Source organism: Saimiri boliviensis, chromosome 1 (genome assembly GCF_048565385.1).
Source record: "Saimiri boliviensis isolate mSaiBol1 chromosome 1, mSaiBol1.pri, whole genome shotgun sequence".
Lineage (NCBI taxonomy): Eukaryota > Metazoa > Chordata > Mammalia > Primates > Cebidae > Saimiri > Saimiri boliviensis.
The window spans coordinates 268,562,584-268,577,737 of record NC_133449.1 but is presented as its reverse complement, the minus strand read 5'-3'; the positions used below and the strand labels follow the sequence as shown (position 1 = coordinate 268,577,737).

At 42.3% G+C, this 15,154-nt stretch overlaps 1 protein-coding gene across 3 annotated transcripts in view; it reads right to left on the bottom strand.

Annotated features, from left to right (window-relative positions):
* Positions 1-15,154, bottom strand: part of ADAMTS12 (ADAM metallopeptidase with thrombospondin type 1 motif 12) — a 364,104-nt gene that overhangs the window by 19,269 nt on the left and 329,681 nt on the right. For all 3 annotated transcript variants that reach the window (XM_074386716.1, XM_003936214.4, XM_074386709.1), the window contains exons 20-21: positions 8,280-8,432; positions 281-457 (exon numbers count right to left, since the gene is read on the bottom strand). In XM_074386716.1, the coding sequence (XP_074242817.1) occupies positions 281-457; positions 8,280-8,432 (330 nt within the window). The remainder of the gene's footprint in view (positions 1-280; positions 458-8,279; positions 8,433-15,154) is intronic.

The window sequence follows — 15,154 nt, the reverse complement described above, 5'->3', positions numbered from 1 at the left end:
CCAACTCCCTAGTATATCCATTGGGAGATCAGGTTGCAACGTAACACGGAACTGTTGTGATTAAAACCATAACATATTGTCTTTTCTGTGGAATCTTTTCACCTCCTAAAAGTGTTAGACCCATCTGGCTTCCCACGTACAGGGTGAGGTCACAAAACAGAGGCCAGTCATTGGCAGGACACAGTGTGGTCTTCCCTGATTTCTACACTCATGCAGTAACACAGAGATTCATGGCTTGCCAGGTTATGTGAAGACATCTTTCCCTTTCTGGGGACCATACCTGGCTCCAAGGCTCCACCTGCCACTCCTCACAGGGCTCGGGGTTACAGCTCATGCTCAGTGGGGGAGGAATGCCAGCCAGGAACTGGCAGTGAAATGGCCTCAGGTTCCGGTGGTCCCGGCTGTCCACGCACTGAATCTCACGTATCTTGAAGCCCCCACTGCAGTTTCTGGAGCACTGTATGGAGAGCAAAAGCAAAAGCGATCTCTGAGTCATTGGCGTCAGGCCTCCCTTACTTCCCCTCGGCCATGGAGGTACCAGGCATCCAGTCATAAAGAGGGGTTAGGTCTAGTTCCAGTGGACTCTGCTTTCCCTCCACACCACAGAGCAGGAGGCACCTCAGCAGCTCCCCGTGTTGGGAAACATATGCATGGGAGTGTGAGGGTTTTGAGGGCCGACAGAGCTGGGTGAGAATTCCTGTTCTGCACCCACTAGTCATGAGCCCTTGAGCCAGTCACCAAAGTACGCTGAGGCTTGGGTGTCCCATCTGTAAACTGGGATCATAACTGCTACGTCACAGCTGTGGGGAGATTATAGACCCTGGGGCTGGAGTGCCTGCTGGCGAGTGGGCATTCCCTTTAGAAGTCAGTGTTCACTGGAGGCAGAGTGGCCTGCCTACCGCTTCCCAGGAAGGCACGTCGCTGCTAAGCCTTCTCCGCATTTCCTCCAGAACCCTGGTTTTCTCTATGATGCTGGATGCAGAATAGATTACTGTGTCTCTCTCATCAAGGGCCCTGAGTAGGGAAATAAGCTGAATAACTGCTCAGTGGTTTGACTCATGGGTGTGAGCAAACCCTGTCCTTCCCCCCACCCTCACCAGTCCTCCTGCAGCCATCACTGAGCGTCTTCTTAGCATGTGCCCCCGATAGCCATTAAACAGGCACTATCACTCCCCTCCTCTCTGACCTCACCCCTTGTGCAGAAGCCCAGGTTTGCCAGAAGGCTGCTGACTTCCCTAGGACCGGGATAAACACTCAGGGGCCTGGGACACCTACAGCCAGAGTTTATGTGGCCTGTTCCAGAGTGCTGCTGCTTTTGTTGACTCTGACCTCTTGGATTTTGGCAGCTACCCCCTCCCCCACCTACAAAGATTTTATCTGATCATAACTTGGGCTTCTAGAACTTGCTTTCTAGTCTGTTTAGAACCCCAGTGTTGCCATACCACTTCTGCTTATCTTCCCTCTGCAGACTGGTGTCTTATGGTCAGACGTGGCCTGACTGGTCTAGTCACTGCTCACACTGAGATAGGTGGGATGGAGGCTAACATCTGTGCTTGTCAGCCCAGGTTCATCCCCAGGTTCTCCTCGGGTTAGTACAATGTTCTTGGGGTTCCCATGCTCTGAATGTTCCTTCCTCAGTTCTCTGCATTATCCACTACTGCTCTTTTTATTAATGCCTCAGCCATGGCACCTCTTCAGAGGGGTCCTCCTGGAATACCTGATCTAAAGGAGGCGATTCCTCTCGTAAACTGTCTCAGCTCCTCTTCTGCTTTCATCCTAGAAAGCTAAACTGCAGACCATCTTTGATTGATTTTGTACATCTTTCGATTATCTATCACTGCCATGAAAGCAGAGCCTGACCCGCCCTGTCCTGCATTGCACCATGAGTCCCTAACGCAGGGACAGGAATGGCATAGATGGCCATTATGCAGCTGTTGCATCAACACTGAATTCTGAGAAAATGCCAGCTGGGAGGGCTCCCAATGGAATAAAAAGATCTCTGGTAATCACAGGATAAAGAGTATCTTTCTTTACCCTCTAAATCCTTCCATCAGTGATCTCATTGGCAGTCTTGGCTGAGGAAACAAGTCACCTAGAAAGTGTCCCTTGCTATAAGGTGTATTTTCATCTGGCTCTTCTCTCTGCAGGATAAAAGACCATGCTGTCTTTCTGCCTGTGGTGGAATAGCCATGATTGCAGGGCTGTGGCTGATGAAAGAAAATTCCTCAAGACTTTTTGGAAGAAATAAACTCCAAAATGCAGCTCCCCCTTCTTCCTCTGATTGGCAGATTTCGCCAAGTCACCTGATTTCAAACATTGGTCTGTAACTTGGAAACACTTGGGCCAATGTGGCAAGGGGAAGATTGATGCTCTGATACTGCCATAAGTCAAGTGTGTTTAGGTTATCAGGAATAAGCAATATTTGCCAACAACTTCCTAAAACTACAAATTAAAAATGTTATTTTCCTGCCACATCTTAAACACATAAAAAAACCCAGTAACAACAAACTTAAAATTCGCCATAGCACAAATGAGAAAGCATGCTAATAGCTTCCACTAAAAGCAACTATTTGTCTGACAAAATACATTTCCAGGGAATAGCACATAGTTAAAACAAGAGTACTTTTTATTAGGAAACAGGGATTTAAAAGACATAAGCATAAAATGAGACTTTACTTTTTAATTTTCCATTTGTTTGTCTAATCTGTTATTCCCAAATCTATTTTTCAAATTAGCATTACTTTTTTTGTCCAGAGCATGCTCACATTCAGTGGGAAATAAAATTTAGTAATATGCTGAAGTAAGTAATAAAGGAAGACACTCATTGAATCCATGATTTTTAAATTTCATTTTCAAAAAAGCCTCTGATTCTGTTAGCAAGTGGGAAGGCAAGTGACAACAGAGGAAGTCACTCCAGTCCTAATGCTCTTTTGCTCTTGTGTGTATTCATTTTCTCATTGCCTAAGAGGAGGGCCATTTGTATTCCTGTTTTTCTAACCTAAAGCCTGCAAACCAGACTCAGGACAAGAGGCAGATCGATGAGAACAGAAAGACTGATGAATGCCCTGCTGAAACCAAACAGGCCTGATAGTTTCCAGTTACCACATCACTACATCAGTTTGTTTAACTCCTGTGATTTACAAACCAAATTGAGTTAGAATGAAAACTAGCCTTAGCTTACTGGGGCCACTGGTAGAGGTAAAATGAAATCATAATATTTTCTTTCTTGTGCTATTTTTGATGTATGAAATCATCCTAATACACTTCCCAGGCTGGACTCCTACAGAATGGTCAGAGAAGTATAGCACAATTAAAACACATAGGATTTGGGGACCAATAAACCAAATCCATGTACAGCCCTGGCATCAGGTGGCTATGTGACTGTGGATTAATCACTGCACTTCTCTAAGCCTCCATTTCTCCACTGGTATTCAAAAGAGGATAAACTAGATGATTAAACTATGCCAGCATTCTAGAGTGTCATAAATATATGAGATCACTGAGTTTGTGCTCCGTTTTGATTTTAGAATCCTTTTTAACTCTGAAAGTTACACAACAAATACTGAATCAGGATACAAAAAGAATTCCTTTCTGGCCTTTTTCTTATACTAAACACATTCATAAAACCCTTAAAATAATCCAAAGATCAGATGGTTGTAGGTGTATGGTCTTATTTCTGGGTTCTGTATTCTGATCCATTGGTCCATGTGTCTATTTTTGTACCAATACTGTGCTGTTTTGATTACTATAACCCTATAGTATACTTTGAAGTCTCTTAGCCTGTTGCCTCCAGCTTTGTTCTTAAACAATTACAACAAAAGCAAAAATTGACAAATGGGATCTAATTAAACTAAAGAGCTTCTGTACAGCAAAACAAACTATCAACAGAGTAAACAGACAACCTACAGAATGGGAGAAAACTTTGGCAAACTATGTACCTCACAAAGCTCTAATAGCCAACCTTTCTAAGAAACTTAAATTTATACAAGAAAAACACAAACAACCACATAAAAAAGTAGGCAAAAGATACGAACAGACACTTTTCAAAAAAAGACATACATGCGGTCATCAATCATATGAAAAAAAGACAGAGAAAGATGGGCAGAGGCCACCATGGAGAGCCTTGTGGTCTGGACATTGGTGGTCTTGGGGTCATTTCTTATATGATCCTAAAGGCTCCCATTTAATTGCCACTCCTCTAACCATTTCTTCTTGAGGATCTCTTAATCTGAAATGTTCAGGGGCCTCAAGAGAGGGTGATGGTTTAGACATAGAAAAAAATTATATCAAGAGTAAAATAAATGCAGGGATATTCAGTGTATGGTCCACCTTTCTGCTACTCAATTTTTGCCTTCCAATGATGAAGCTCTCCTACAACATACACTTCTAGGTTTTAACTTTTGCACACTGGACTTTAGTAAATGTTTCTGGGAATATGCTGTGTATAAAAGCATGGTTTGTATATATTTAGGAAAACAAAGGCTATTCTCCCATTTTACTCATTTGTAAAAATTCAGATCCTCAAAATGCAGCATTGTCACAGACAATCTGTAAAATTCAATAAACATGGAAACAAGAAGTAGCATAAGAGAGAAGGATTAGCTAGCAAATACATGAAACCAAGGCCATAAGGAAAGCTCGTCACTTCCTGTTATTTTCCAGCAAATAACTTAGATAATAAAGTTAACTACTGTTAAAATAAAATGTCAATGTTGCCTATGTGGGAAGAAAGATTATTATAAAAAAAAAAGTAAAAATCTTTCTGATTCTCTTAGAAATAATCAAGATCTGCTAGACTTAACTATGAAAAGGGCAATGTTCATTCTAACAGAAGTAATAAAAGGGCTGTCAAATCAGCAGTTCCCAAAACATCAGGAAAAACAGATAAAATGTTCAGTGAGCAGTTCCCAAAACTTCAGAAGAAACAAAGTGTGCAGAGCTGCAGACGATGCACGGTTTTGGTGTCAAACTCGGTTGATGATTTTTCAAGCTCATTTTTTCTCCCATATGAATTTTTTTTTTTTAAGATGGCGTCTTACTCTGTTTCCCAGCCTGGATTGTAGTGGCAGAATCTCAATTCACTGTAACCTTTGCCTCTTGGGCTCAAGTGATCTTCCCACCTCAGCCTCCGGTGTAGCTGGGACTACAGGTGTGCACCACCAAGCTTGGGTAATTTTTTGTATTTTCAGTAGAGATGGGGTTGTGCCATACTGCCCAGGCTGGTCTTGAACTGCTGAGGTCAAGCGATCCACCTGCCTTGGCCTCCCAAATTGCTGGGATTAGAGGAGTGAGCCACCATGCCCAGCCTCCCTCATATACATTTTAACATTCTGAAACTGGCATGTGTCCTACAACTGATGGACATATTAATTGTACAGTGTTTTTTTCTTTATGAAAAGCAATAATTAAAATGACATAATCCCCAGGTGATAGTTTCTTAGAATTGAGACTATTCAATACTAGTTTTGTGATCAAGTATATATCAGTGATTTTACTCTAAAGCCCTCTAGGCCTATACTAATTTGTACCAGTTTATACTAAATCCCTATTTAAGTATAAGTCCTATTTATACTTTAAGTCCTAGTTTCCTTAGTGGGAATTATAAAGTCCTGTATTATGGTAAAAATAAAATCGTTTATTCAAAGCTTCCATTCAATTTCAGACATGTGGCAGTACTAGCATCCACACACTAGGTCGTCTTCCAGAGTTCATGAACACATTGAGCACCCCGACTGCATAGTACTAAGGAGTGAACACCTTCTCAGACCAATTTCTCCATTGGCAGGGCTTACTTCACTATCCTGTGCACAGGCTCACTTCCCAAGTCCAGAAAGCAAGAGATTAGTAAATGTCCAACAGCCAGCTGTAACCTTTACCTAGAGCTCAACAATTTTCCAGGGCTTTGTTTGAATGGTCTTTTATCATGTACAGAGTTTATTACACACATTTTCTCTTTTGATCCTTACAACAACTCTACAAGGTAAGTAAAGGCAATATCATACACTTCATTTCAGGGGGAGAAAACTAAAGCTCCTCAGTAGTTAGATGAATGGCCAGTGTCACATGCTGATTAGTGATTATGAGTAAATGCTCACTTGGCTGGCGAAATAGCGTGGCGGACATTTGAAGTAGAGGCACTGGCATGAACAGAGGCTGTGAACCCATATGGCTTGTCTGGGAACAGTAAGTTGGTCAGAATGCTAGAATAGGGGATGGGGTAGACAGAGAAAGATGGACAGAGGCCACCATGGAGAGTCTTGTGGTCTGGACATTGGTGGCCTTGGGGTCATTTCTTATATGGTCCAAAAGGCTTCTACTTAATTGCCACTCCTCTAACCATTTCTTCTTGAGAATATCTTAATCTGAAATGCTCAGGGATGTCAAGAGAGATTAATCCACAGAGATTAATCAATATATCTGCAACCCTATTGGCCATGAGAGAGACTCTATAGGCCAGGCAAGGAGTCAAGCCAGACTTTCCTTAGGAGGCCAGACCTCAGAAATGAGCTTGCTGATCTCTCATCCAGGGTTTGCACTGGCTAGAGTCCCTTAGGCTGGAGCTGAGCTTTTCAAAATGCAAGCTATTTCACACATCCGTCCTTTTCATGAACCATGCAATTTCCAACGAAATGATTATTCCCAGTGAGAGCAAAGTGGAACTTTAGGACTTGGTCAACATTTGGCAAGCTCAGGGATAGGACATATTTCTTGAGATTTCTCTGGATATGGAACAGAATTTGTAGCCAAGCTTTCAGTCCTCACTGGATCCTGAGTTTGTTATGAGTTGGAAGAGAAGCAATATTGACTCTAGAAAGAAAAATGTTATAGAAACAGAAAGAAGATGGTAATTTTCTCAAAGAGTAGCCTCACAACCTCTTTCTTTCCAAAGATGAGAGCCTTGCTTTGGTCTTTCCTAAAGACTGACCATCAGACAGGAACATCCCATGTTCCTGTCTGATGGTAAGTCTGCCAAGAGAACCAGAGATGGAAATGCCCAGTGCAACACCTCTTGGTCCTGTTTGTCTGGGGACATGAGCTCTTCACTAGATGAAGAAACTAATGTCCAGAGGTGACACCAGCCTTCTGAGCTAAACCTCTTGGGAAGCTCTTTTCCTTTCTCCTGTGTCTCAGCTAGTAAGAGGAACCAGCTCCCTGGAGAGAAGACAGGGACCCAACAGGCTTCCTACATGTATGGTAAACAAGTATATGCACAGCTCACACCTCTGTACTCCCTACCTGCCAACTGGCTCTCAATCTCACTGTGGACCAATGTCTTACAGCCTTGAATTATCCCCCAAGGGCTGGCTAAGCCCTAGTCCAGAGTGACAAGCAGATAAGGCCTAGTTAGTGTCCCAAAGCACCATGGCTAACTAATCTGAAAACCTGATACATTATTTTTCCACCAATAACTATGCAGACAGCAAAACAAAATGAGTAGTCACAGTAAGATCAGCAAAGATGGTCAAATCGTGCTTTGAAAAGATCACTATGGTTGGGTGCAGTGGCTCATGCCTGTAATGTCAACACTTTGGGAGGCCAAGATGGGTGGATCACTTGAGTTCAGGAGTTCGAGATCAGCTTGGCCAACATGGTGAAGCCCATCTCTATTAAATACAAAAATCAGTCACGCATGGTAGTGGGTGCTTGTAATCCTAGTTACTTGGGAGGCTTAGGCATGAGAATCGCTTGAACCCAGGAGGTGGAGGTTGCCGTGAGTCAAAGATCACACCACTGCATTCCAGCCTGGGTGACAGAGTGAGACTTTGTCTCCAAAAAATAAAAATAAAAATAGAAATAAATAAAAATATCAGTATGGGTAATATACTTTTAAAGACAAAATTATTCTTTATATCTCAGCTTTCTTTTCATCTTGGGTCTGGCAGATTAAATCATATATTTGCTTTGCGAAGCACAGGAAATTCATGAGTTAATTATATATGTGGCGATATAGGATTATTTACTAAAATGCTAAATTTAATATAAAAATAGTATTGCATGCTGGAGAAGGAATTAATTATGCAAATTTGACTTTTCTGATTCATCCACAGGTGGGGTTAACACATGTGGGTTAGTAAAAACTGTACTTCTAAGATGTTTGTGTAACTTGAAGTAGGCCTATGGGAATGCCCATGGTTTACTCATCCCTGATTTTATAAGAGGCAGAGGGAAGCAGAAAGGTAAGGGAAGAAAACCGATGTTAGCAAGTGCTTATGTAACATTCCCTCCCCAAAAACTGCCCACCCTCCACCTCCAAGACACTGCCAAGCCTGGTAAGTTACCTTGCTCCAGTTTCCCACTTTCCAGCCAGCACAGGGACGGAGGTGGCATCTCTTTGCAGGGTCAGGTCTCTGGATGGCTGCACAGTCAGAATCCATCTGGGTGCTGCACTCCACCCTTCTCCAGTAGGCCCCCAGACCACACGTGGTGGAGCACTGTGGCAGGGAAGGACAGAGAGAGATGACAGAGGCTGAGGGCCACCTTCTCACACATGCCCCGTCACTGGGATCCTGGAGACAGTTCTCAGTCCCAGCTGCTCACTAAAATTGCCCATAGAGCTTTTAAAAAATTACCTACACTTGGGTCACCCAACTACACAAAATAATCTGAATCTCTTGGGGTAGGACCCAGGGATGATTAGTATTAAAAATAATTCCCCAGCTGATTTTAACAAACAGCCACAGTTGAGAAACTCTGATTTGTATGTGGAAGGAAAATTCAATGCAAATGGAAATTTGCTTCCCTTTAAAACTTACCCTGGCAGGCCAGGTGCAGCAGCTCGTGCCTGTAATCCTAACACTTTGGGAGGCTGAGGCAGAAAGATCCTTTGAGCCCAGGAGTCTGAAATCAGTGTGGGCAACAGAGGGAGAATCCATTTCTAAAAAAATTTGAACATTAGACAGGTGCGGTGGTATGTGCCTGCATTCCCAGCTACTTAGGAGGCTGAGTTGGGAGAACTTCTTGAACCTAGGAATTTGAGGCAGCAGTGAGCTGTGATTGCACCACTGTGCTCCAGCCTGGGTGCCACAGTGAGATCCTGTCTCAAAAAAAAAAAAAAAATTATCTTGGCATGATTGCCCAGGGGAGCTGCAGGCAGGGTGTCACATTTCTTACCAATGCTGTTTAGAGTGGATGCCAGGGCCAGGTGTCTGCCCCTTGCCTCACCTAACACTGAATGACACTACCGTATCTATTTCTCTCCATGACAAAACCGTGATGTAGACTGGTATCATTACAGTGCAGATAAAGAAACAGGCTTTGAGAGCTGACTTGGCCAAGGAGTTTTCTGTCTCTAAAACCCAGGACAATATTTGTTACAGTAGTGCACCTCAAACTTTAGAGACCATGTGAATCACCTGGTAAATACAGATTCTGACTCAGTGGGTCTGGGGAGGGGAGAAGCCTGTGCCTTTACGCAAGCTCCCGGATGCTGCCGATGCTGTTGGTCCTCAGATCACTCTTGGAGTTAGAAAGATGTTAGAGCATGAGGATTTTCATCCTGTGATCCATGGTTGAAGAACTCAGTCACTTTTTCCCACACATACACCTCCTTCCCCTCAAAGTGTTTTCATTTGTTTATAATACTTAAGTATCTCAGGTTTAGCATGAGGTCACTTTGAAAACTATACAAATGTTCACCACATAGTTTGTTTGCTTTTATGTGCCTGATTCTTTCCTGTAACTGATTGTTCTTACGTCCCCTCTCTTCTGCTCATTCTCATAAAAAGGGGCTGTTTCTGGATGAGTAGCAGTGCTGAATTAAAAAAACACAGGGCATGCGTTCCATCTTTGACATGCCTGAAGGTTTCTTTTGATAGGCTGTAAATAAAGACCAGACTTGTTTTTTTTTGCTGTATCTTCACTATCCATATACTTTTTTTTTTTTTTTTTTTTTTGAGATGGAGTCATGCCCTGTTGTCCAGGTTGGAGTGTGGTGGCACTATCTCAACTCACTGTAACCTCCGCCTCCTGGGTTCAAGCAATTCTCTTGCCTCAGCTTCCTGAGTAGCTGGAATTACAGGTGTGTGTCACCACATCTGGCTAATTTTTCATATTTTTACTAGAGACAGGGTTTCACCTTATTGACCAGGCTGGTCTCAAACTCCTGACCTCAGGTGATCCACCCTCCTCAGCCTCCCAAAATGCTGGGATTACGGGTGTGAACCACCACACCTGGCCTTCACTCTCCATATAATTTTATGTTTCATTTTGTGCAGGTTCTTGTGTTATAACATATATATATATATAACATAATAGAGTTCTTAGGTAGATAATCGGTAGATCACTGAAAGGGAAAAGTAGAAATTATTTTCTACTACATCATCTTTTCCAAGTGGGCCATTTATAGAGGTACTATGTTCTCCTCCTTAAAATTGTTTAGGATTTGATTTGTTTCTTTTGTAAGTCCCTAGCACTTTCTCCTTTATATCATATTATGTATCTAGGTAATAGAGATAACAGGTGATGTTCTATAGACTGATTGCACTCATGGCCTGTGTTGTTCACACTTCCTTAAACACATGCTCTTTGCAAGGGGACTTTGCAGCTTCTCGCATTCAGAGGTGGAATTTATTTCTCCAGCTCTTGAATCAGGGTCGTTCTTGTGACTTGCTTCCCATTCTTGCTCCTGGACCCCTGCCTCTGCTATGAGAGTAAACCTGGGCTGGCCTGCTGGAAGATGAGGGCTCATTACTCAAAGCTAGCGACCCTGTGGCGACTGACTGACCAACTCAAGGGTCAGTGTCCAGGTGTTCAGAACCGCAACTGATACTGGGGGGGGGGGGGTCACATCAGCACCATATGAAAACTGCTCTGAAATGCTGTGGAAAATTATGCTGTCACTTCCATTCTACATGACTACACAGTTTACAGTTAACTGACTGGCCCAAGGGATCTGACTGAATGATGATGAGAGGTGAGTGTCTATCAAAATAAGAGCCATACCCATGCACACTGCATAGCACAGACGTTTTCTGTTTTGTAAATATGGATCAGAGCAAACACTCAGTACTTCTTACGTGTCTGACACTCTTCTTAGTAACTTACATATAGTTATTCCTTTTATCTCCTAAGTTAAATGAGTTGGGCATTATTATCATCCTCATTTTATGGATGAGGGAAATGAGGTGAAGTGAGAACGTACAGCTGGTAATTTACTGAGCCAGGACTAAACCCCAGAAAGTCTGGCTTCAAGTTTTACAGCTACTTACAGTGTTAACTCAGCTTTTATATAAATTACTTAATATCTGAAAACACAATGAAAGGAATGTGCTGTGTCCAGCAGGGCTGTGCACAGCCTCCCACAGGCCAGAAGGCAGAAGGGCATTGCAAGAGCGACTTCAGATCACATCCAAGGAACTTTAGAAATCACTTCCTGTTTTAGGAATCCAGAAAAGCTTTGTGCAGGATGAGACTCAAAGCTTGATCCTGAACAGGTAGCCCTTTTAAAGGGCAGAGGAGGAAGGGGAGAACATTCAGGGAGAGGATCCAGTGTGAACAGAGACACAAGACTGGGAGAGGCAAGTTTAAGGCAACTGAGCAGTCTCTATTTGTTGAAGCTTAGAATGGATGAAGAAAAGCAGGAGGCAGTACGTTTTGAAAGCTTGATTATGTAAGATTGGGAAGGCTGTTGGATGTTGGGTTGGAGTAGATTTTATCCAAACAACTATGAAATGAGATATCAAAGACTTATGAGCAGGAGTTTGGAATGATTGGAAGGGCTTTTTGGAGGATGAATTTGGCAATTTTATGTCTTGTGCAACAGCGTGTGGAAAGATAGGAGAAGGGAGAGGCTGGCGGTGTGTAGACCAGCAAGGAGGCAAGGGCAGGTGTTCTAAGCAGGAGGAGTAACCGAGGTCCTTCACTCTCATCTATTGGCCACCACTGGCATTTGGGACTCAACAACTCTTCCTTATAAGGGACTTTGCTGAATGTCATGGGACTTTTATCATTCATGGCTCTCAGACATTGAATTCTATTGCAGCCCCTTCCCCACATTGTTGTAAAAAACAAAAGCATCCTCCTCCATCTCTAAATTGCTCCTATCATTAGATTAGAAACTACTGGACCATAGAGTAACAGAGAAAATAAAGAGGAGAGGACAGAAATGATGAAGTGACACTGACTTGAAAAACTATTACAATTTTTTTTTTCTGTAGGACAGAGACAAATTAATATTGATGGTGATTCTAGAGGTTTTAAGATGTGGTGATTGAGAGGTAAGTGACTCATAACAGAGAGAGGCAACTACAAAGAAACAGCTTCAGGAATAGGCAGAAATAAAAAGCAGGGACAATAAAGAACTCAAAACTCAGAGTTTTCATTCTGAAGCTTGACACTCTCTGACAGTTATTTATTATTATTTTTTGAAACAGAGTCTTGGTCTGTTGCACAGGCTGGAGTAGGGTGGCTCAAATTTGGCTTACTGCCACCTCTGCCTCCCAAATTCAAGTGTTTCTCATGCCCCAGGCTCCCAAGTAGCCAGGACTACAGGCATGCGCCACCATGCCTGACTAATTTTATATTTTTTGTAGAGACAGGGTTTTGCCTCATTGCCCAGGCTTGCCTTGAACTCCTGACCTAAAGTGATCCTCCTGCCTCAGGCTCCCAGAGTGCTGGGATTAGAGGCATAAGCCACCACGCCAGCCTTCAGTTCTATTTATTAAACATTTTCTCTCAAACTATGCACAAAGGGAGCAGGCACCAGGCCGTGTCGCAAGGGGGGACTCCTGCTGAATGTGGAGCTCTATTCTAGTAATAATCCTTACAGCTTTGAAAAACTCTGCCATCAGAGCCAATATTCTTTTTCCAGCCAAACTGCCTAGAATTAATAGCTACTAATGGTTCCACCACTGTTGCCAGTTTTTTTTTTTTTGTGTGTGTGTGTGACCTATAACGTATTCAATAAGACAGTTTATTTCTGTCAAAGTCAAATAATGATGTTTGAAACAATTAATTCTCTATTTTGATTTACTATAATCAAAATGTGTTAATTAACCTTTGAGCTCAAACAGTAATCATAGTTGATGTGTACTTTATTTTGGCTTAGCTCGCATTGATATAGCAATGTCTTGTTAAATTGATGAACATTTATCAATTAATTAACATGTATTAAATATTCTCAAGACAAAAATCATTAAAACACACTTAAATTCTATAATTCCACAACTGCTCTGGGATTTGTGATCAATGAAAAGATAAGAGGATGGGGAAACAAAACTAATATCTGGATCATGATACAAGCATTTTGTTTTTAGAGACAATTTTAGTTCATAGGATCACCACCTAGCAGACACCCAAAATTTAAATTAGTTGATTCAAATTGAATAGTCAATGACAGTCAAAACCCAAATGAATAGTGGTTCATGCTGATAATCCCAGTACTTTGGGAAGCTGAGACAGAATTTTGCTTCAGGCCAGGAGTTCCAGAATAGCCTGGGCAACATAGCAAGACTCCCATCTCTGAAAAAAATAATTTAAAAAATTATCTGAGTGTGGTGGTTGGCACCTGTTCCTATCTACTCTGGAGATTTAGGTGGGAAGATTGCTCGAGCCCAGGATTTCAGGATTGTTATGAGCTATCCTGAAGCCACTGCACTCCAACCTGGGTAACAGAGTGAGACCCTGTCTCCAAAAAAAGAGTTGATGAGTCAATGACAGACTCCTTTTTCCTCTCTTTTTTTCATACCCCATATCCAATTATTTACAAACCCAGCTGATTTTAAGTTCTAAAGATATCTTGGATATGTTTTCCCTTCTTCATCCTGAACATTCTTGCTATAGTTCTCATGGCTCATCTGGACTATTGCAATAACCTCCCAATAGGTCAAAACCTTCATCTTCATTGTTTCAGAATAGGCTACCTACAGTCAGCAACAGACAGGGCTAGGTATTCTAGGTACTTACTATAATCCTTATTCCTCTTCTGGGCACATAATTGGATTGCATTTCCCAGTTTCCTTGAGTTGGTTTGGCCATGTGGCTTAGTTGTAGACAATGGAATGCAGGTAGAAGTGATGTGTCCCACTTCAAGACTTGGGGCATACAACCTCCTACAGGAGTGCCTCTATGCTCTTTTCTCTTTCTAACTGACTGGGATAGTGACCCCAGGGCAAATTTGATGATGGGAAGATGATAGAGCCATTGTCAGCATGGGTTCCCAAATGACTGCACCATCCTCTACCGTCATCAGCATCGCAGACTGGAATCACCTTGTATTGCCATGTGACGGAGAAGTCAACATCTCTTCAGGTGAGCCATCACTTGTTGGGCTGCATTTGTTACAGAAGCCCAGCCTTTCTAATGTGTGTGAGTGTATGCACGTGTGACTTCCAATTACATGTGCATACTGCACATGTCATTCATACTTTCATGGTTCTGATGTCAATCCTACACATATGCCTTTTATCACCTACTTCTTCATATTCTGTTGACCTAGGCTGTCTTACTCTCATGGCCCACAGTGTCATTAATTGTAGGTGCTTTCAGACCTTATCTCCATTAATTAAATATCAAAGTACAAGTTAATTAGTAGCCTCCTTTGTTTTTTAGTCCACAGAAGCCACACACTATCTACACTGCATCAACTGAAGGAAGACAGTCGGCCTGCTTATCTGTCCTTTAGGGATACCATATGATTTAGGAAGAAAAGATGTATCTTGAGAGCACTGTTTGAAAGGTGCTGGCAGGTGCTTCTCCCCAGTGTTCCCTCCCCATTCTGTAGGGCGTGCTGAAGCACAAGTAGCTAGACCGCCTTTGGGGAATCCTAATGCTATCACTTCAGAAATATCTAAACAGATCAATTTTATTTCAGAATATCTAGCCTGGACCCACTGTGATAACAGAAGGACAATTTGCCTCTGTGAACTCAAAGTAACGTGAGTGGCCTCAATGTTATTTTAAAGAACTTTCTTGTGAACTATGCGATTTTCTCATTTGATTACCCAAGGTCACGACATAACTGGGATTATTTTCGTATGTAATATGACCAAAGAAGAAACAAATATAATCGAAGGCACAGAGGATGGTAATGTTTTCTGGTTTGCAGAGCCAGGGGTCATGGGTTCTGAAGTCCATCTGCCTGAGTTCAAATCCCTATAGCTCACAGGTGTGTACGATTCTGGCTAGCTACTTAAATTCTCTCAGCTTCAATTTCCTT